The sequence below is a fragment of the Herpailurus yagouaroundi genome, unplaced genomic scaffold (genome assembly GCF_014898765.1).
Source record: "Herpailurus yagouaroundi ecotype Mexico unplaced genomic scaffold, PumYag 218, whole genome shotgun sequence".
Lineage (NCBI taxonomy): Eukaryota > Metazoa > Chordata > Mammalia > Carnivora > Felidae > Herpailurus > Herpailurus yagouaroundi.
In genome coordinates, this window is record NW_024412449.1 from 7,165,891 (window position 1) to 7,189,361 (window position 23,471).

Here is a 23,471-nt window from a genome sequence, read left to right on the forward strand (position 1 = left end):
AACCATAACCTGGAATTTAAAAGGTCCTCTTTGTGGCTGCGCGACTCCAACCTGGAGTTTAAGGACAATGCTCGGGCCAGAGCTAGTGGGGTGCCTATTCTGCCGAGGGCTCAGGACAGCGGGAGCAACCACCTCTTTCCCCCCAAAGGCGAAGTGACAGCAAGGGTTTCCCCAGGTTCCTGTTGGGGAGTTCCGCACTGGCGGGTTGTGAGGGTCCCAGAATTCTTCGAGGCTGGCCGCTCCATTCCCTGAATCCCCAGCCCCCCCCCCCCCCCCCCCCCTTCCAGAGTCCCTAAAAGCACCTAGAGTAGCCCTATTTCGTTAGCATCGGGGCGGGGGGCGGGCGGTGACTCGGTCCTATTCTCCACTCAGAGTTCGGAGAACTCAGCTCTCCGGTGCCCGAACGCCGGCGACGGACCGCCGAACTGAGTCCCGGGCCTTTTGTCCAATCAGGAGCCACGTTCTCCGGCGCTTTCCTTTCCTTTCCCGCCCCGCCCCTCCCGTCTCCATGGAAACACTCCGAGTGTCTATTTGGAGGCCCGGGGCTTCCTTTTCGGTCTAGCGGGGCTGCGGCCATTGTTTGTGTAGACAGACTGTTTTGGCCGGTCCTGTGCCCCCTCAGAGGTTCCACTAGTGACGCGGATTGTCGGGAGCACCGAGCCAGAAGCGGGGAGAGCTGTGGCTGAAGAAAAAGTGGCAGAAAAGGGAGGGTGTGGGGCCGAGAAGCTCCCGGCTTAGAAATCCCGAAGACACCAGTGTAGGTGGGTCCTTCACAGTCGCCCTCCCCAAATTAAAACCGACTAAGGGGAAGGAGAGAGGAGGACAGAGGCAGCTTTGACCCCGGGACCGGGGTGCTTGGGACTGGAAGGTGTTGGGGCGGAGCTCGAGTCGGGGGTCTGGACGTGGAACGGAGGCCGCGCGCATCTGCGCTGCAGGAGCAGAGGCCACGCAGATCCGTGGCCCTGATGCGAGCAGATCCCTCTCCTTGAGAACCATTTGTGTGTCTGAATCCAAAAACACTCGGGCAGCCCGTGGCGCGTTGGGAGAGCCGAAAGCTATGCTGCTCTCGGGCCGTCCACGAATCGTTTTTTTTCTTTCTAGAGAAAGAGGGCTCTTAACTGTTTATCATTTTCCCCAGGGACCTGTGATCACCAAGGCAGGACCCGGGTAGCAAAGGCTCATGCCCCCATTTTGCAGGTGAGGAAAGTGAGGCCCTGGGAGGTCTAGAATTTTGGTCATTTTCAAAGTTCTACAAGTGGTTAGTGACAGAGACTGATGAGGTCCAGGGAACGCTAGATCTGGGACCATTCTGTAAGATTCTAGGAACTCTGATAGTAAATCCAGTATTTCTGTGTATTAAGTAGAGAAGAGCAATGGAATTATCTTTCTACTTTACTGATTGAACAAAATAAGAAAAATACTTTAAGAATAGAAAATATGTGCCCTATTTCTATTATTTTACTATTTTTGTTAATAATTAATTAGGAAAGCCTTGGGGCTCAGAGAGGTTAAATTACATTAGAGAGCATCTGCATCCCTGGAGGGACTGTGAGATCAAATTCTGTTTTCATGCCCAAACAAGAATTGTACGTTTGAAATTTTTAAAGGTTCAGAAATTAAGTCCTGGTTCCAATTCTCATAACTCTCCTATCTGGCCCTTGAAAAGGAACAGAAACGTTCTTGTGTTCTTTCTGGCCTCTTTCTAGGAGGTTTGGGGGTCACACCCAGTTAGTATGTGGGGATGATTGCAAGGCATGCCCAGTCTTTCATTCCTCCTTTCTTCTCCCTCAGCTCAGACTCCTCAAAGCTCCACCCTTCCCTAAAAGAGGAGCATAAAGGAGGAAGCAATGTTCACTATTTTCTTCATAGTCTGATCCCAGGTGAGTAGGAATGTCTTTTCTTATTTATAAAATACCCCTGGAATTATCCATAGGTGGTGGGAATAGTGGAAGTGGCAGTGGGGATGGATGAACCAGAGTAGAAAATGTTCCTCATTTGGCTGAGAAACTTCCAAACCTCCTATTCCCACCCGGTGTCTTTTCCCAACATTTACTCATTTATTCAGCCAGTCATTCAGGTCTACTGTAAAATTTGTACCGTTCTTGATGCTCTGAGATCAAGAAATATAAGAATTTTTTTCTGAACACTGAGGAGATAAACCATATGAGGTTAATAATAATTTCTCAAGTTAGCAAACATTAACGTGTTAGAATGAGTGGCACTTAAAAGACAGGAATAGAAACTCAGGTTTGAAAAAATCATGAACAGGAAGGTAGTATTCTAGATGGGAAGATCATTAGTCTCAGGCAGAAATTGAGGGGAAAACTAAGAAAACAGAGCTAGTTACAGTAGAACCTAAGCATGCATGTATAAGGTGAGGTCACATTGTGGAAAGCTATGCTATTTATGTTTAATTGGTTACTTATTCTTGTGCACCACTCAGTCCCCTGCACATCAACCAGAGGCAGCCATTACTGACATTTGGATCTATTTACTTAGAGTCTTTTATCTAATATTCGATACAAATACATACTAACCTGTAAAAACACTAATATGTACACATACGTACAAAAGTAGACACATAGGTAATCTAACATGCATATATGTAGATTAGTATATATAAAAAAAAATTTAAACATGAGAAATAGGCTCCATGAAGGCAGAGAACATTTTCAGTACATAGAACTGTGCATGGCATGAGTAAGCACTCATTGAATATTTGTTGAATTATGGATGGCCAGTTTTTGTATAATTTTTTTCATTTAACATATAATTGACATTTTTCAAATGTTTTTTGGTAATATGAGTTTTTAAGACTATCTAGTATTCCATTCCAGGTATGTGTACTGTACTCTAGGTATATATGTTCCCTTCCAGCTATATGTACTTTATTTAAATTTTCTTTTTTGGGGAAAAGTTAAAGTAATTCTCAATATTTTGCTGTTTATAAACATTTTCTATTAAATATTTTTATACATAATTTATTAAGTGTATCTCTCTTTATGTCTTTCAAGATATGCTTGGAGAAATAGGATAACAGAGCCAAAGAATATAATGTCTATATTTTAGGCTTTTGAAAAACAAGTTCTTTTTTAGAAATACTACATGAATTAACTTCTGTAACCATTTGATGAAAGATCCTCTCTCTCTGAACCTTTACCAGTTTTGAGTATTTAAGATTTTGCCTTTAATTGCATCCATTTAATCTTTAGAAAGGTTGACCATTTTTTACATGCATTTACTGGTCATTTGCATTCTTTCTTTGACATAAATAATGTATGCCTCTTGACATGCATTACTTTTTTTTCCTACTGAATTTTTTGTTTCTATTTGATGAAAAGTATTCTTTGTATGTAAAAGATACAAACCATTTGCTAATTGCTATATTTCTCCCTTTTGTCATTTGCCTTTTGGGACTTATTTGTTCATGTAAGTTTCAAATCTGTATAGAGTGAAATCTTATTTCTTTTCATTAATACAATTTTATGCTCTGAGAGCTCTTCTTCACCCTCAAATCTAATACATAATTACTTTCATTTTCCTCAATTATATTCTTATAGTTTCAAGTATTTTAAAAGTTTAACTCTGAAGCCTTTCAGGTATTTATTTTGGTGTGAGAAATGATAGGACTTAAACATTCTTTCCCACCTCCCACTTTCTTATTTTTCTTACAACGTTTACTTTCTCCATTGGTTGTAGTGCTACTTGTTTATATACCAGATTACTAACTTCATTACATATACACACACATACACAGTTGTACACACAGATCACTTTTGGGTCTGTCCTGTTTCATGGATCCATCTCTCAATTCTGCTATCGACGTGTATTTAATTTTGTTCCTGTATATATATAGTGCGTTTAATGGGCAATGAAGAGGAATTTAGCCTTTCTTTTTCCTCATTTAAGGATAAAAGGAAGGAAGATAGCCCATTTTGGGAAAAAAGGAAGTAAAAGTTACTTATAAGTTTTAGATATTGAATATATTAACCTTTCAGTATGTTTTTTTAATATAGCATATTGGTCAAAATACAGACTCTGGGTCCACTATCTAAGCTTGTTTCATGCTTCTGCCACTTCTCAGTTATGTGAATTAGATTGCATTACCTAACCAGTTTCTCATCTCTGAAGTGGGGAAATAGAACTTAGTAGGGTTAAGAAGGTTAAATAAGGTCAAATATGTAAAACCCAGCACAGTGGTGGACAAATAGAATCAGTAAGAATTGGTTGCTATTATGTTAGTTATTATTTACAATATAATGTACAACTATTTCTAGTCGCTAAAACATAAGAATTGAGCAGGGAATCTAGTTTAATATATTTTTTTGGCCAATGGCTAGTCAGATATCCCGGCACCATATATGAGCCATCTTATCCCCACAAATTTGATATTACCTTTATCATGTTTGAATTCTCTGCTATATTTGGGTCCACTTCCAGATTTCTATTCTTTTGTATTGATCTTGTCTATTCCTTTGTCAACCTCATGATGTTATAATTACAGAGTTACAGAGTTTTAATATGCCACTGGGTTAGTCTCCTCTCATTTTTTTATTTTAATTCTTTTTTTTTTTTTTTTTTTTTTTTTACTTTACATCCAAGTTAGTTATGATATAGTGCAATAATGATTTCAGGAGTAGAATCCAGTGATTCATCCCCTACATATAATATGCAGTGCTCATCCCAACAAGTGTACTCCCTAATGCCCCTTGCCCATTTAGCCCATTCCTCCACCCACACTTCCTCCAGCAACCCTCAGTTTGTTCTCTATATTTAAGAGTCTCTTGGGGCGCCTGGGTGGCGCAGTCGGTTAAGCGTCCGACTTCAGCCAGGTCACGATCTCGCAGTCCGTGAGTTCGAGCCCCGCGTCGGGCTCTGGGCTGATGGCTCAGAGCCTGGACCCTGTTTCTGATTCTGTGTCTCCCTCTCTCTCTGCCCCTCCCCCGTTCATGCTCTGTCTCTCTCTGTCCCAAAAAAATAAATAAACGTTTAAAAAAAAAAAAAAAGAGTCTCTTATGTTTTGTCCCTCTCCCTGTTTTTATATTACTTTTGCTTCTTTTCCTTTATGTTCATATGTTTTGTATCTTAAATTCCACATATGAGTGAAGTCATATGATATTTGTCTTTCTCTAATTTTGCTTAGCACAATAAACTCTAGTTCCATCCACGTAGTTGCAAATGGCAAGATTTCATTCTTTTTGATTGTCAGGTAATATTCCATTATACACATACACACACACACACACACACACACACACACACCCCACATCTTCTTTATCCATTTATCTATTGATGGTCATTTGGACTCTTTCCATACTTTGGCTATTGTTGATAGTGCTGCTATAAACATTTGGGTGCATGTGCCGGTTCGAAACAGCACTACTGTATCCTTTGGTTAAATATCTAGTAGTGCAATTGCTGGGTTGTAGGGTAGTTCTGTTTTTAATTTTTTGAGGAACCTCCACACTCGTCTCCAGAGTGGCTGTTCCAGTTTGCATTCCCACCAGCAGTGCAAAAGGGATCCTCTTTTTCCGCATCCTCGCCAACATCTGTTGTTGCCTGAGTTGTTAGTTTTAGCCTCTGTGATAGGTATGAGGTGGTAACTGATTATGGTTTTGATTTGTATTTCCCTGATGGTGAGTATGTTGAGCATGTTTTCATGTGTCTTTTAGCCATCTGGATGTCTTCTTTGGAAAAGTGTCTGTTCATGTCTTTTGCCCATTTCTTCACTGGATTCTTTGTTTTTTGGGTGTCATTTCTTTTTAATAATGGTTTTTCTTTCTCCCACAAAAGTATTTGAAAATCAGTTTCTCAGACCCACCCCCAAACCTGTAAGTATCATTGAAAATGTAGATAAGTTTAATGAGAACAAAATTATGTTTATTTCTCCTACCTAAGATTGAGGAGTGCTTTCTAAATTTAAAAGCTACATTTATCTAGGTTCTAAGTATTTTTGTTAAGCTTTTAGGAATTTATATTTTTTTAATGTTTTTGTTTATTTTTGAGAGAGAGAGAGAGAGAGAGAGATTGTGAGCAGGGGAGGGGCAGAGAAAGGGAGACAGAATCCCAAGCAGGCTCTATACTGTTAGCACAGAGCCTGGTGCTGGGCTTAAACTTACAAACCACGAGATCATGACCTGAACTAAAATCAAGAGTCAGACACTTAACCAGCTAAGTCAGCCAGGCATCCCAGGAATTTTATTTTTTAATTGGTATTGTAAATGTCATTTTACAAATAACTTTTAATGACTATATGTCTGAACTTCACATGGTTACTTAATTTGAACTTTTATTGTGATGCATTCATACATGCAAAAGAATATACTAAAACATATATGTATAAATTAAAATATAATAACATGAATGCCCACCATCTAGACCAGAAAATACTTTTAATTTTTTTTAATGTTTGTTTGTTTTTGAGTCAGAGAAACAGAGTGCAAGTGGGGAAGGGGCAGAGAGAGGGAGACACAGAATCTGAAACAGTCTCCAGGCTCTGAGCTGTCAGCACAGAACCCGATGCGGGGCTCGAACACACAAACCGCGAGATCATGACCTGAGGCGAAGTTAGACGCGCTTAACCTAAGACTGAGCCACCCAGGGGCTCTTAGACCAGCAAATACTTTTAATTTCATTCCCTCCTTTTCCTAGAGAGGCAACTGCTATCTTAAATGTTATGTTTATTATTCCTTACCTATTTTTTTTTAGTTTTATATAAATGGACTCTATATAACTATTCTGTGAATAGCTTCTTTAGTATAATGTTAGATTTTTACAGTGTATCCATGTTGATTCATGTACCTAAAGTTTTTTTTAACTGTTGTGTATGCTTTCACAGTATGACCAACAACTTATTTATCCATCCTGCTGTTGTTGGGCCTTTTGTTTTGCTTCCAGTCTTTTTGATATACTGAAAAACTTGTTGTATGTATCTTCTGGCATACATGTGTTTGTTTTCTAGGGTACAAACCTAGTATTAGAATTGACTTCCCTTATAATTACTAATAATTTTCAGTTGATTTTCTTTGGTTTCCCATATACCATACCCTCTACTTGCTTTGGGAAGTGGTTTCATCAGTGGTTTAAATATAGTGAATTTGCAGTATCTCTGTCAAGTTTCCAGTCTTAGTGGGTATGCCTTGTTTTACTTTTGGATTTGAGATATATTTGCATGTCTTTATTTTTATTTTGCTAACTTGATTTGTTTGTAGTTTTAAATGAAGGATCCATACCGAATTTTAAGAAGTACCTTTTTGGCACTGATTAAAATATATGGCTTTTCTTATTTAACATTGTTATGACAGTTTAAAGTTAATATTTTCTTCATTTGGGCCTTCCTTTGTTTACCTTTTGGAATAAAGCACCATTCTGTCATGCTACAATTTGCTTTGATATTGTAGCAGGTTGCGTCTGCATTTTCTAAAGATGACCACACCTGTAACATATTGGACTCTTCATGCTCATCTTACAATGTGACTTACACTCTTACCACCAAAAAGTAGGATTTGTGTCCCCTCTTCTCAAATCTGGCTGGGGTTTATGATTACCTCAAGCAGTGGAGTACTGCAGAAGTGACGCTATGTGACTTCCAAAGCTAAGTCATAGAAAGGACGCAGCTTTTGCTTGCCTCTACATTGAGAGGTAGCCTAGGCCATGTGAACAAATGCAAAGAAACTAAGATCTTCCATCAATAGTCACAACCAGCCTGCCAGCCTTGTGAGTGAGCCACCCTGAAAATGAATCCTCCAGCCGAATCAAGCAAGCCTCTAAAAAAAGGAATTGCTGCTCCTGTCGACAACTCAACAATCTCCTGAGGGATCTGAATTAGAACTGCCCAGCCAAGCCATTCCTGAATTCCAGAGAAACTGTAAAAAAATAAGATAATACTGGCAGCATGGCAGTATGTTATAAATATAGTTGTTGCTGGATTTTATTAGCCTTATATTTTACTTTATCCTTGAAGTTTATATCAATATTCATTAGTAACACAGTATAGATCTATAGTTTTCTGACTTTTACTTTCTCAATGTTTTCCTCAATGTCTTAAAAGTTTTGATAGTTTTTCTATATGATTTGGAATAATTTAATAACTTTGAATATTCTGTTCCTTGAAAATTTGAGAGAATTTATGTTAGAAAACATTTGGGTCAGTTATTTTTGAAGGCTATAGTTCTTTGGTAACTTGAGCAATTTCTTTCATATAGCTGATCTGTTCAGGGGTTTTTTCTTTAGGACTTGTTGAATGGTTTTCTAGGAAAAAAATATATTTCCTATTTCTATTAAGATGAATTTTTAAAAGAGCTGTAGAAAGTGCCCACCTAACATTCAGTTAATTTTAAGTTTTCAAGTTTATTTATTTTGAGAGAGACAGAGACAGCATGAGTGGGGGAGGGGCAGAGAGGGAGAGAGAGAGAGAATCCCAAGCAGGCTGTGCACTGCCAGCACAGAGTCTGATGCAAGGCTCGAACCCACGAAACTGTGAGATCATGACCTGAGCTGAAACTGAGAGTCGGACACTTAACCGACTGAGCCACCCAGGCGCCCCACATTCAGTTAAATTTGTATCTGTTCCTACTTCCCCAATGTTAGTTCTAACTTTTTTCTATTTATGCTCACTCCTTTTTTCCCCCTTTGGCTAGCAATCTGGTAATTTATCTATTTTATTGTTAATATTTTTCTTCCAAAGAACTGGCTCTTGGATTCATTTCATAGTAGTAAATGTTTTTCAGTTCCACAATTTTCTTTATTGATTTCCCTTTTTTAATCTATCTAGTGTTCACATTGTATATGATACTAAGTTGGAATCCATGTTTATGTTTTCTCATATAGTTAATCAGTTTTCACAACACCATATAGTAAATAATCCATTCTTTCCTCTTTTATGTTTAATGCCATCTTTATTGTTAATGTGTTTTCATATATAAACAAACACAGTCTCTGAGTCTTCCATGCTGTTCTACTGGTCTTTTTTTAGTTTTGATTTAATGTTGTAGTTTCGTGGTATGTCACTATCTGGTAGGGCAAGTCTTCCTGCTTGGTTTACTTAAGTCTTTATAGACTTCTTTTCCTTCCCTGTAAATTTTAGGGGAAAAAGTATATTGTGTTCCTTAAAAAATCCAGCTGGAAATTTGGGGGTATATTGAATTTAATTCAGCCCATCCAAGAACATGGAAGTATGCTTCTTCTTTATTTAGATCATCTTCTTTCTGTTTATTGGAATTTAAAAATTTTCTTCAAAGATTTCTTTATGTTCTTGGTTAAGATAGTGGTTTTTTGTTTTTGTTTTGCTTTTTTGTGAATGATACTATTTTTTTTTAACGTTTATTTATTTTTGAGAGAACCAGCCAGCACGAGCGGGGGAGGGGCAGTGAGAGAGGGAGACACAGAATCTGAAGCAGGCTCTAGGCTCCAAGCTGTCAACACAGAGCCCAATGCGGGCTCGAACTCACAAACTGCTAGATCATGACCTGAGCTGAAGTCAGATGCTTAAACTACTGAGCCACCCAGGTACCTCTATACCCTCTATTTTCTAGTAGTTGATTGCTGATACAATTACGCTGAGCTCTCTATTTAGTTTGTGGTTATTTGAATACTGTTCATTTTTCTACATAGATTGCAATAACATATGCAAATAATTACTTTTTTTTTGTTTTTACTTCTAATTCTTACGCCTCTTGTTTCATTTTCTTATAGTATTTGTCAGACCTTTGGTATTATGTTGAAAGCAACAGTAATGGTAGTCATTCTTGTTTACCATAATAAAAGGAACACATACAAAGATTCTACATTCAAGTTCTGATTTTGATGAAGGTTCCCAATATGTAACCTTTACCTATTTAGGGAGTTTATTTCTACTTTGCTAAAAGTGTTTATTTTACTTTATTTTTTATTTTTATTAAATTTTTTAAAAAGTTTATTTGCCTATTTTGAGAGACAGACAGAGATAGACAGCATGAGCAGGGGAGGGGGGCAGAACAAGAGACAGAGAGAGAATCCCAAGCTCTGACAGTGCAGAGCCCAATATGGGGCTTGAACTCACAAACCATGAGATCATGACCTGAGCTGAAATCAAGAGTCGGAGGCTTAACCAACTGAGCCACCCTGGCGCCCTTGCTGTAAGTTTTTAATTTTTTTTTTTTTTTAACGTTTATCTTTGAGATAGAGAGACAGAGCGTGAGTTAGGAAGGGCAGAGAGAGAGACGCAGAATCTGAAGCAGGCTCCAGGCTCTGAGCTGTCCGCACAGAGCTGATGCGGGGCTTAAACTCACGGACCGTGAGATCATGACCTGAGCCGAAGTCGAAAGCTCAACCAACCCACTGAGCCACCCAGGTGCACGCGCACCTCCCCCCCCCCACCCCGTTGAAAGTTTTTAAAGATCGTATATAGGTGTTGAACATTATGAACTTTATAACATGATTTTTCTGCATCAGCTAATTATGGTTTTCTTCTATAGTCTATTAATATAGTGAATTATGTTGATAGATTTTCTCTATCATGTTGAACTGTCCTTCCTTCCTGTAATAAACCATGCGTAATCATGATTCATATTTTTAATATATTCCTGAATTCAATTAGTTAATACTTTATTTAGGATTTTTATAGATTTATAAAATTTACAAGTGGGATTGTAATTTTACTTTTTGATATTGTCTTTATCTGCTCCTGGGGTCAAGATTACACTAGCCACATACTGAGCTAGCAATTTTCACTTTCTCTTTTCTAAAACAATTTGACTGTAATAGTAATTAACCGCTAACAGAATGCTTGGTAGAACAATGGTATGTTATTTATTTATTGCAGTTTAAAATAACACACATTTTTTCATGTCACTCAGTTTCTAAGGGTCAGGAATCTGGGAGCAGCATAGCTGTGTGGTCCCAACCCAAGGTCTCGCACGGGGCTGCAGTCAAGCTGTCAGCAGGACTGCAGTTATCGGAAGGCTTCACTGGGGCCGGAGGATCTTCTGCTAAGATGTTTCACTCATGTGGCTGTTGGCAGAATGCCTCATTTCACACTGAGGACAGAAGCCTCAATTCCTTGCCACATGTCCTGTTCAAGGCTCCTAAGTATTTTCACCACATAGAAGGTAGCTTCTTCAAGAGAGCGTGATCTAAGAAAAAGGGCAAGGAGGAAGCTGCAGTGCCCTTAAGAGCTAGTCTTGAAAGTTGCATACCATGTCTTCTTCCCCTTCTGTTTTTTTATGTAATATTCCTCAGAAGTGAGTCCCTAAGTCCAATCCACTTTCAAGGGGTCGGGAACACTTCTTGGAGGGAAGGGAATCATATAATTTGTGGACATATTTTAAAACTACCGCAAATAAGATGGACGTATATATGTACTGAAACGTGAAGTTGTACATTATATATTACATGAGAAGTGCAAACCAGAATTGTCATGTCTTTGTTAAGAGAAAATTTCAGTGGGGTGTGTATGTACGTTTGTGTGTATGAATGAATAAAGGTCAGAAAGGACACAGTAAAAACTATCCTGGTTACTTCTCAACTTATTTAGGGAGGGTAGACTTTCAGTTTTTACTTTTTATTATTATTCAGAATTAATGAAAATTTTATGAATTTGTTTTCAGTAAGAGTGACTAAACTCTGATTCTCTAGTGTATTTTTTAAAGCAATTCTTAAACATTTTTAAAAATAATCAAAGCCAATAACAACAGGCCAACAGACTGAGTTTTACTTTTCTGTACTTTTTACAAAATAAGGAACCAGTGGGTTCATTTATTTTCTGTTCTAATTCCAGTTTTCACTCCTGTAGTCTGGGCTTCTGAGCATCGCAATTTACTTATTTCATCTAGCTAGCTAGCCAGATATCTATGTATATTCATTTGTTTATGTTAAAAGAGACTTACTATATTTTTTTAAGTCTATTTTATTCATTTTGAGAGTGAGAGAGAGAGAGAGCAGGGAGGCTCAGAAAGAGAGGGATAGAGAGAGAATCCCAAGTAGGCTGTGCACCATGTAGTCTGATGAGGGGCTCAAACTCACAAACTGCGAGATTGTGACCTGTGCTGAAATCAAAAGTTGGACTGACCCACCCAGGCGTCCCATAGACTTATTATATTCTACATTTTTAACATTTATGTTATAAACATTTAAAAATGAACAGCATTGAATTTTCTCATTCTTGAGTTCTTATTTGTGGTTAATATTTCATTGTTGACGCATGGATTTTCATGTAGGTTTTTTGGAAAACAGTACCTGGGTGGTATACTTTAAATCCTTGAATATTTCAATACATCTTCCTTCTGTCCTTTTGTTAACACAATAAGGATGTACTTGGAAATCTTGATTTACATCCCTTCACCAAGTTGTGTTTTACTTCTTTTACAGTAGGCCTGGGTTTAAAAACCACTATTTTGCAACTGAATGACTTTATACAAGTTACTTAATCTTGCTAAATGTTGGTTTCTGGGGCACCTGGGTGGCTCAGGTGGCTGGCTAAGCATCTGACTTTGGTTTAGGTCATGATGATCCATGAGTTCCAGCCCAGTGTTAGGGCCCTCCAATCTCAGGACAGAGCCTGCTTTGAATCCTCAGTCTCCCTCTCTCTCTGCCCTCCACCCCCCACCCCTCAAAAATAAATAAACATCAGAAAAGAGAAATTTAAATGTTGGTTTCCTTATTCCTTTAGTGTTGATAATTATACCTTCTAGGATTGTTGTCATAGTAAATGAGATAACAGCCCTTTTCACATAACCTTTGGTATTTAACTGCTATAATTATAATGACTTGATGGTCATGATATTCTAGTTTTCCTCCATTAAAAGTATGTATTTTCTTTATTGTAGTATTTACTAAACATTTTTAATTGAATTTTAGAATTGAGACTATGTCATCAAAGAAATGTGTCACATAACCAACTTATGAGCTGTTCTTTCCACTAAGAGAAGTATTTTTAGGCAGTCTGAATACATACATTTATCTCTTCTTTCTAAAACTGCATGATGATAAAAAACTAAAAAAAAATGATGAAGTAAAGAGCCATTAGCAAATGAGAAATTTCAACAGTAACTTGGAAGGCAACAGGAGCAACAGTGGGAAGAGCTGCATAGGGCTAAAGACATTCCATCCTGGAATGCTCCACAGGGGAATAAGCATAAGAAGGATTTGATGAGCCCTGTGAACTTCAGGGAAGCTGAGGATACATCTTTAACATTGGAAGCAGAGGGTCAGTCAAAAAAGAGGATCCTAAAGTATTTCCAGAAAAGAAAGAAAAAGTTGGTTGCAAAGGAATTAAACAAACAAAAAGTCTTAGAAACAACAATGAAGGCTTATGAACAGTGAAATGATTCTGAGAAAAATTCTTTTTGCTCTAGAATTCAATATCCAGCCACGTGAATGATGACAAGGACTTCAAACATGCAGTGTAACCATGCTTGGAGATTCTCCTTTAAACCAAAAGTGTATCTTGAAAACCTTGTCTGTGTCTCACCTTTGCTTTTTTCAGTGGCCGTGGACTTACCATTCATAAACTAGATTGAACTAATTTGGGCCTGTGCCTCCCAATTAATGGAGAAATTCACAAAAGAGGAAGAATCATATAATCTTGAAAATGGAGCACTAAAAAGAATAGCCAGCCCAGATTGGAGCAGGAAGATGAACATTTCCAGAATAAAAAGGGTTGGGGGGAATTGACTTAAGTTTTTTCAACTATTATTTACTAATTTTTAAAATAGGGATGATAATCGTATCTACGAGAGGGTCACTGTGAGGACTACTTAAAATAATATGTGAAGTACTTAGCCCAGTGGTTAGCAGACAGATGCTATATAAGTGTTTCTTAAGATGGAAAGCCGGGTATCCAGCTTCAGTGACTGGATACATTATTTAGCCATCTGCTATTGTTATGTCTCCTCTTACCTTTCTTGTTTTTCTTCATTATTAAAGTTCTTTATTTTTTTATTTGCTTTGTTACTTACATTACGTGCTGAATGGCTTTTGCTTTCCATCTTCTCATTTAGATCTCTTCTTCCTGGAAAATCTGATCTTTGACCAGATGGCAGTAACATTTGAAGATGTGACAGTTATTTTCACTTGGGAGGAGTGGAAATTCCTGGATTCTTCTCAAAAAAAGCTCTACAGAGAGGTCATGTGGGAGAATTACACAAATGTCATGTCAGTAGGTAAAGTTATCCCACCTCTTAGGTAATAGAGTTAGTTTCTTCTGGGACCAGTTTTGTTGAGTATTTTGGTTCTTTGTCTAGGTATTGTATTGAGATAGGAGAAGTATCCTCAGAAATGGGTCTTAAATCAGATGACAGATAGAAGATAGAGCAAGACATCTTCTAAGACACCCAGGCTATGTATTGATAGGTATTTGTGATTATTCTTATTTATTTTCTGGAATTCACTTAAAATACAGATCTCCACACATAATTCATTCTGTGTGGTTCTAAATTTGTTCTCTCTTCATACTATTTGTACAAGTTAGCTTTTGCTATATAACAAACTACCTCAAACTAGTGACTTAAAATAAACCTTATTATTTTCCATGATTCTCATTGGTTAGATGGAACTTCTATCATAGAGTGATTTGACTGGGGCTGGATGGTCTAAAATGAGGCTGGACAGTCTGACTCACATGTCTGGCAGTGGGTCGATATCAGTAGGGATAATGGAGATGTGTTGACCATAATCCTTCTTCAAGCAGGTTAGCCCAGGCTTGTTTACATATTGGTGGTCACAGAATTTTCAAAACCAGCAAGAGAGAGGACAAGCCCCAGTGTACAAGCACTTTCAAGTCTGCTTGTATCACTTTTGCTATTGTCCCAGTAAAGAAAGCAAATTGTATAGCCCAGCTAAAGTCAGCATGGAAGGGGAACACGCAGAGGTACAGAATTAATACAGCCATTTTTTCACACAATCTATCACACTCTCTAGAACAAAAAAATAGAAATATTTTATTTCTCATAACAATGCCCAAATAGAGTAATCTAATTAAATCTGTTTTTAAGATGATTTCCATGAAGCAGTCAGCCTTATTTTTTGATATCTAATAGTACGTGGTAGTAGTAGATGCTTAGGATACATATATGGATCGAATGAATAAGTGAATGAAGGGATTCACATATGAATAAACAAACACATGAATTTCAGACCTAAATCCTAAGTCCTAATCCTTCTTTCTGGATACACATATATTTCTGGAGGTCAGTGAGATACTTGGAAATTTTTTAACACCACCTTCATCTCACCACTGGATAATCTGCTTATTCTTCTAGGAAACTGGAAAGAGAGTTACAAACCCCAAGAAGAAATATTCAGATATTTAGAACATGAAAATCATCCCTGCTGGCAAGGCTGGAGGAGTGCCAGCACTCAGATATATAAGAATAGAAGCTATGTGGAAACCATCCAAGGAATAGATTCCAAAGACCTCAAGCAACAAGACCTTTCCCACCGTCAAGAATGGTTGATACTCTCCACGCAAGTACCAGGGTATGGGAACTATGAGCTGACTTTTGAAGGCAGAAGTCCCAGGAACTTAAAATATACAAAGTTTATACCCTGGCAGTCCTTAGAAACAAAACACACCCCTCAAGACTATGCTAGAGAAATCTACATGAATGAGTCACATGGTTTTCAAGGAAGCAGATGCCATCTTGGCATATCTAAGAAAAATCTCTCTCTGGAAAAAGAACAGAAGCTCATAGTTCAGCATTCTTGTGTCTCAACAGGGGAAGCCCGTCCAGAGTACATTGGGGAGATATATCAACATGACTTACTGAAAGACCGTATGGAAGAGAAATACTGTGGATGTAATAAATGCAAAGAAATTTATTATTGGAACTCGCAGTGTGTTCTCCACAAGACAAATCAACTTGGAGAAAAGTTCTATCAGTGCTCCATCAGCACAGCATGCTTCTCTCAGAGATCAGACCTATATAGACATCCAAGAATTCACATAGGTAAGAAGCTGTATGGATGTGATGAAGTTGATGGTAACTTCAGTCAGAGCTTAGGTGTTCACTTTCATCAGAGAGTCTGCACAGGGGAGGTTTCTTATATATGCCACATGTGTGGTAAGAGCTTCAGTCAGATCTCTAGCCTTCACAATCATCAAAGAGTCCATACAGAAGAGAAACTCTATAAATTTGAGTGTGGTAAGGACCTCAGTAGAAATTCATTACTTCACATTCACCAGAGACTTCACATAGGAGAGAAGCCTTTTAAGTGTGATCAGTGTGGTAAGAGTTTTAGTCGGAGTTCAGTGCTTCACGTTCATCAGAGAGTCCACACAGGAGAGAAACCATATAAGTGTGATGAGTGTGGTAAGGGCTTCAGTCAGAGCTCAAATCTTCGAATTCATCAGTTAGTCCACACAGGAGAGAAGTCCTATAAATGTGATGACTGTGGTAAGGGCTTTACCCAGCGCTCAAATCTCCAGATTCATCAGAGAGTACATACAGGAGAGAAGCCTTACAAATGTGATGACTGTGGGAAAGACTTTAGTCACAGCTCTGATCTTCGCATCCATCAGAGGGTCCATACAGGGGAGAAACCCTATACTTGTCATGAATGTGGGAAGGGCTTCAGCAAGAGTTCAAAGCTTCACACTCATCAAAGAGTACACACTGGAGAGAAACCCTATAAATGCGAACAGTGTGGTAAGGGATTCAGTCAGCGTTCACATCTTCTCATTCATCAGAGAGTCCACACAGGAGAAAAGCCCTATAAATGTGATGATTGTGGAAAGGGCTTTAGTCACAGCTCTAATCTTCACATCCATCAGAGGGTCCACACAGGAGAGAAGCCTTATCAATGTGCTAAGTGCGGCAAGGGTTTTGGTCATAGCTCAGCTCTTCGAATTCATCAAAGAGTCCACACAGGAGAGAAACCTCATAAATGCCATGAGTATTATAAGGGATTTGATCCGAATTCACATCTTCACAATAATCACGGACAGGAAAGCTTATAATTATGTTCATTTAGTTAACCGCTTTAATCAAAGCTTAACTTTAAGCCCAATAAATGCTGCTGGGAAGAAAATTCTATAAATAACCCAAGTAATCCCAAGCAACGTTTATAGTTTTCCCTAACTCCCACTAAGAAGCATTTGCTTCAAGAAGAAATCCTTAGGAGGATGCCTATGTATTTAAAATTAAAGTGTATTTACTTTTTCTATTAATATACATAGCCATTATAAAATATATGAAAGATTCAAGAAAACTCTTCATCCTGTTCTAGTCTTTTTTTATACATTTTTATGTGCATGAAATCATACTGTATATTTAACTTTGTATTTTCACTGACTTCAAAACATTTACTTACACTTTGGTTTGAATGGAAATTGGCTAGCTAGCTATGAAACAGCATCTTGACTCCCTGTAAAGTCCCTAGGAAACCACAGGAAAAAAACACAAAACTTGAAACTTAACTGAGCAATAGATAACCTATTGCTCAAATGTGGGAGCATTAACTACAGGGCCAGTACAATTCAGTTGCTTATGACATAAGGTAAGAAAACATTGCATGACCCTTTATCTGAGATAGGATGTCTTAGAAATGTTATCTCTGTCACTCAAAAGCCAGGAACCATTCTTTTGTTACAGGGGTGCTGTGCTGCATTTGAGGTGCACTCTCACACGTCCCCCTTCCCAGGTATCCCTCTCCCCAGGTTTCCACATTTATTCATAGGTTCAGACACCACGTAACAAGAAATGCAAAATTTAATGTGTCTAAATACGGGGTGAAAGATGTTGATAAAAGCTGATAGAAGTGAATGCTAGATGGGGCACCTGGGTGGCTCAGTCGGTTGAGCGTCCAGCTTCGGCTCAGGTTATGATCTCGTGGTCTGTGAGTTCGAGCCCCACATCTGGCTCTGTGCTGACAGCTTGGAGCCTGGAGCCTGCTTCTGATTCTGTGTCTCCCTCTCTCTCTGCCCCTCCCCCACTCATGCTCTGTCTCTCTCTGTCTCAGAAATAAAAAAAATTTTAAAAAGTGAATGCTAGATCTGTTCAGATTTGTTCAGAATTAGAGATTTAAGCAGTAGACTCTGCTTTAATCTCAGTAGAACAAAGTGGTAATAGAGAAATCGCTACTGGAAGCAGAACTGAACTCAGAGCTATGTGCAAAATTGAATAAGCTAATGATGTAAGATGAGAGAATTTGGCCATTATAAAATGGAGTAGTCAGTAGGAATACACAAGTCCTAACTACTCATAATATAAACATGTTTAGATATCACTGCCCAAGAGAAACTAAATTAAGGGGACCTGTTCAGGGAAATAACAGGAATTGCAGTACCAAAGAAATAAAACCATTGTGAAGAGTTAAAAATCGATAGCCCTGAAAATCAGCTATTGCAGTCTCCTGGAGAAATTGTCAAAACAATTGGTGTCCTGAGTAGCATGAGAGAAAACCTGTAATCAGTAAAACTAGAGCAGAAATCCCTAAGTAGAGAAGAGCCTCTAAAATAAAAAGAAAACGAAGGACTACAGGGAAATTTAAAATGGATCAAAGTGAAAGGCAGTAAGGAGTAATTTGAATTAGCACTACAGAATATCAAATAATGAATAAATTAAAATTTTTTCTTAATATTTTTATTTTTGACAGAGTGCCAGTGGGGGAGGGGCAGAGAGAGAGGGAGACACAGAATCCAAAGCAGGCTCTGAGCTATCAGTACAGAGCCCGACATGGATTTTAGACTCACGGACCATGAGATCAGACCTGAGCAGAAGTTGGACGCTTAACCGACTGAGCCACCCAGATGCCCCTAAATAATGACTAAATTTGAGATTTTCAATGTATACAAAAAGGATAGTGAGATGGGAATAATGAGACAAGACAGATATGAAGTGCAAAGAATGGAGATTCAATGTAGGAATTAAAGGTGTTTTTTTTTTAATATGAAATTTATTGTCAAACTGGTTTCCATACAACACCTGGTGCTCATCCCAACAGGTGCCCTCCTCAATGCCCATCACCCACTTTCCCCTCTCTCCCACCCCTCATCAACCCTCAGTTAATTCTGTTTTTAAGATTCCTTATGGTTTGGCTCCCTCCCTTTTTTTTTTCCCTTCCCCTCCCCTATGGTCTTCTGTTAAGTTTCTCAGGATCCACATAAGAGTGAAAACATATGGTATCTGTCTTTCTCTGTATGACTTATTTCACTTAGCATAACACTCTCCAGTTCCATCCACGTCGCTACAAAAGGCTGTATTTCATTCTCATTGCCAAGTAGCATTCCATTGTATATATAAACCACAACTTCTTTATCCATTTATTAGTTGATGGACATTTAGGCTCTTTCCATAATTTGGCTATTGTTGAGAGTGCTGCTATAAACATTGGGGTACAAGTGCCCCTCTGCATCAGCACTCCTGTATCCCTTGGGTAAATTCCTAGCAGTGCTATTGCTGAGTCATAGGGTAGATCTATTTTTAATTTTTTGAGGAACCTGCACACTTTTCCAGAGCGGCTGCACCAGTTTGCATTCCCACCAACAGTGCAAGAGGGTTCCCATTTCTCCGCATCCTCTCCAGCATTTATACTCTCCTGATTTGCTCATTTTAGCCACTCTGACTGGAGTGAGATGATATCTCAGTGAGGTTTTGATTTGTATTTCCCTGATGAGGAGTGATGTTGAAAGAGAAAGAAACTGATCCCAATCACAATAAAGGTGTTTCTAAGAAAGATAAAAGAACATGGAACATAATCATTGATCACAGAAATGAAGACATTTTACCTGAGCTAAAAGTATATATACTCACTAGATTTTAGGCAAAACCAATATAAAAAGCATGCTTAGAAACAGCTTAGGGAAAAAAGAATTGCAATCATGCAGAAAGAAAAATTCTGGTCATCTACAAAGCCAGTGAAAAGAGAGAATGGATAAAGAACTCTTTACCAGTAAATGTCAAAAGACTGGAATGACACCTTCAGAATTGTGAGATTAAAAAAAAAACTTGTTATCACCTATTTTTTAAATCAACCAAATTGTCTTTATTGTCCAAATTGTGCAGGTAACAAATAAGAAAACAGAAAACATCATACATGTTCGTTTCTTAAAGAGAGGTCAAGAATGTGGAGATTATGACATAAAACTGGTAATGAGTACTAAAATCAGTTAAGTATGCAGTTAAGTCAGAATTGTTAATTCGTTTACAAAATGTCAAAGATTTTAAATAGCTGTGCAAGAAAATCTTTAACAGTTTATATATAAATGCCTCATTGGGAGAATTGGGTTGTCAGATAAAATAGAGAACACCCAGTTTAGATTTCAGATATACAATGAATTTTTTAATATAATATATCCCAAATATTGCACAGGACTTGCACTAAGAAATTATTTGCTTATGAAATTCAAATTTAATGAGGCATCCTGTGTTTTTATTTGGAAATCCACAACCCTGTGGGGGTAAGAAGAGCAAAAGAAAGTGTGCTACATTTCTGATCTTAAATAGCAGGGACCCTACATGAGTGTAAAATATATATATTTTTTACAAAGTTAGGAATTGCAACTAACAGAACTAAAGCACATATACCTTTCAAAACAGAGGAGAAAATAAAAACAGAGTATTCAGTCCCCATTGGCAAAAGACAGAAAAAAATTAAAGCAAAATTATATTGATCAGTAAGTACCCATTATTGATTGTTCAATATTGATTTACTGGTTAATTTTATTGATATAAAATAGGCAAAGGTTTATTAGGCAAATATAAGGGAGTGCCTACAATATGTTTTTAAAAAGTTTTTTTTTTTTTCAACGTTTATTTATTTTTGGGACAGAGAGAGACAGAGCATGAATGGGGGAGGGGCAGAGAGAGAGGGAGACACAGAATCGGAAACAGGCTCCAGGCTCTGAGCCATCAGCCCAGAGCCTGACGCGGGGCTCGAACTCACGGACCGCGAGATCGTGACCTGGCTGAAGTCGGACGCTTAACCGACTGTGCCACCCAGGCGCCCCTACAATATGTTTTTTAAATTAATAAAAATAACTAAATCCATAAAGCGAGTAAAAATACAAAAACCAATAGTTTCCTGAGCTCTTGCTATAATCAGAAAATATAATGGGTGGAAAAAAATATGGCTTGTAGTAACACTAAAATTTCTTTCTAAAAAAGAACAAATAATGCAATGAAAACAATGAAGAAAATAAAAGAATAGAGAAGTCTTATGATTTTTTAAGAGGAAATGTTCTTAAATTAATCTATAGCTTTATTGCAAATTTCACCAAAATCCCAATGAGATTTGAAATTTAAAAAAATCTAGTCTTTTAAGAAAAACAGACATTGGAGAAGAGCAAAGATAATTTAAGATTAATGAGATTGCCCTAAAATATATTGAAGTTAAAATAATGGAGAATTTTATTGTACACTTGAAAAAAAATGTTCAGAGTGCTGTCAGTAAATCACTTAGAAACAGAGAAGTATATGGATTACATATGTATATGTAACATATTTAGTATATATGCATATATACTTTACGTATATATTATAAAGATCTATGAATAGGAGAAGGATTATTCAGTAAAGGGCGCTGAGAAAATTATTTAACTCTTTGGTGAAAAATAAAATTAGGCTTTCATCTCATGACCTACATCGTATATATATTAATCTAATATATATTAAAGCACAGATTTTCAGGCTGGATTCCACGAACCTCCATGTGGTTTCACGAAAGCTGGTTTATCAGAAACGAACTACAAATTCAACCCCATCTTTATCTGATTCTTTATCTTTATCTTTATCTGAATATGATTATCATATTCAAGATTAGCGTTTCTTTTTAAAGAGGATTGTACTGCTTTAAAATAAAATGTTTAAAATTCACCAAAGTGGGTTTTTTTTATGGTTGAAAACATGCACAACACATACGTATTTTCTGAGAATTAGAAAATATACCTAGGAATTTGGCCACAAAAGTTTTTAAACTGTAGGTGAAAAACACTGAAATCAGAAAGTAGGAAAAATATTTTTCATGATTAAGACAGTTAAGAACTTTTATAAACTAATAAGGAAGATAGATACCTATCTACTAAAGATTGGCAAAAGACATCAGATTAAAGCAATGAAATGCCACTTTTATTAACAATTATAATAGCTATTTTCAGTGAGAGTACAGAGTGATGGATACTTACTACTTACGACGAAGGTAAATTGATAGACTTTGGAAAAGCTATTTGGCTAATCATAAGCCTTAAAATTGTTGATATCCTTTCCCTCAGTGATTTCACGTCTAGGCATATATTTTTTGGAAATAGATTACACATTATTAAAGCATTTCTATTTCCAAAGAAGAGACCCACTTCATTTATCTAATTCAAAAAATAGAGCTATAGAACAAACATGTTTTAAAATCTCACAGAAAAAAATCCAAGGACATAAGCTTTCATATGGGAATTTGCTCTAGAATTAGTGGCCATTAGACAAAGCCACTGTTTCAAAACCGTGTTTCTCTTTGGGTAGCCTCTCTACTGTCTACACACTGACCTACTCTTTGCAGGTCTATAATTGCCACCACATCCATGAATATGTATTTTTTAATTCCATTGCCAACCACTAACTTGTAAACTTCCTTCTGGGTCTCCCCATTCAGATTTCTGAGTGGGAGAAGTTGACTGGCTCACTTTTCATTACTACCTCTACACAAGCCTTTGCGGCAGGCTAAACCATAGGCTACTGGAAAGGCTTTGGATTGGCTAGCTTTGTTGTCAGATGTTCACTCTGGTCCCTTCAGACATGCCCAGGGATGGATAATAAGGCATAAAACATGGCCTTGAAGGGCTGATGTTCCAAAAGGTTTCCCCAGAAAGTGATGGGTCTGAGCCAAGCATTCTGAATTACATTAGAACACAAAGATATTTATTGTTCAAGATATTTATTGCAGTATTTTTTGTTGCCCTCCCCCCCCCAAAACAGGGGAAAAGTTGAATAAATTATGATGCATCTATATGTGTAATGTTATGCAGCCAGTAAAACTTATATTTTCCAAGAATCTTGTAATGATGATATACTTATGGTGTTAATTGAAAGTATAAGATATAGAACTATATATGGGGTAAGATTCTATCTATCTATCTATCTATCTATCTATCTATCTTATCTATGTTTATACACATATTCCCATGGGGAAAAATTGGATATATACCAAAATGTTATAGTGGATAGGATGGATTGTGGCTATCTTTATGTTCTTCATACTTTTCTGTATTTTTTAAATATTTTTATTGGTGTCTTCATAAATAAAAATGGCATTTTTACATATAACATTTAAAATGTTAATGGTTACATGATATTCCATTGTATTACTGTATCATAATGCTCAATTATATTATCAGGGATTTGGAATTTTTTTTTAAAGATTCCATTTTTAAGTAATCTCTACACCCAGTGTGGGGCTCAAACCCACAACCCCAAGATCAAGAGCCATGTGCTCCACCAACTGAACCAGCTAGGTGCCCCTGGACTTTTCATTTTTATATCATGAATTTAACTGCCATAAATATCATGTAT

At 37.4% G+C, this 23,471-nt stretch overlaps 1 protein-coding gene across 2 annotated transcripts; it reads left to right on the forward strand.

Annotated features, from left to right (window-relative positions):
* Nucleotides 1-508: 508 nt before the first annotated feature.
* On the forward strand, nucleotides 509-17,189 carry ZNF214 (zinc finger protein 214). 2 transcript variants are annotated; one of them, XM_040457005.1, is made up of 5 exons: nucleotides 509-761; nucleotides 1,139-1,197; nucleotides 1,792-1,880; nucleotides 13,977-14,138; nucleotides 15,237-17,189. In XM_040457005.1, exons 2-5 carry the CDS (start codon nucleotides 1,181-1,183, stop codon nucleotides 16,931-16,933), a joined length of 1,965 nt encoding a protein of 654 aa, XP_040312939.1. In that variant the 5' UTR covers nucleotides 509-761; nucleotides 1,139-1,180; the 3' UTR covers nucleotides 16,934-17,189. The 2 variants fall into 2 exon arrangements, with proteins under 2 accessions (XP_040312939.1, XP_040312940.1); XM_040457006.1 differs by lacking the exon at nucleotides 1,139-1,197.
* The last annotated feature ends 6,282 nt before the right edge of the window (nucleotides 17,190-23,471 follow it).

Bases quoted from the DNA above. Each gene is read 5' to 3' on its own strand.
- ZNF214 (XM_040457005.1), top strand. The intron at 1,881-13,976 runs GTGAGTAGGAAT...CTTCTCATTTAG, and splicing joins TCTTCATAGTCTGATCCCAG to ATCTCTTCTTCCTGGAAAAT. The intron at 14,139-15,236 runs GTAAAGTTATCC...TTATTCTTCTAG, and splicing joins CACAAATGTCATGTCAGTAG to GAAACTGGAAAGAGAGTTAC.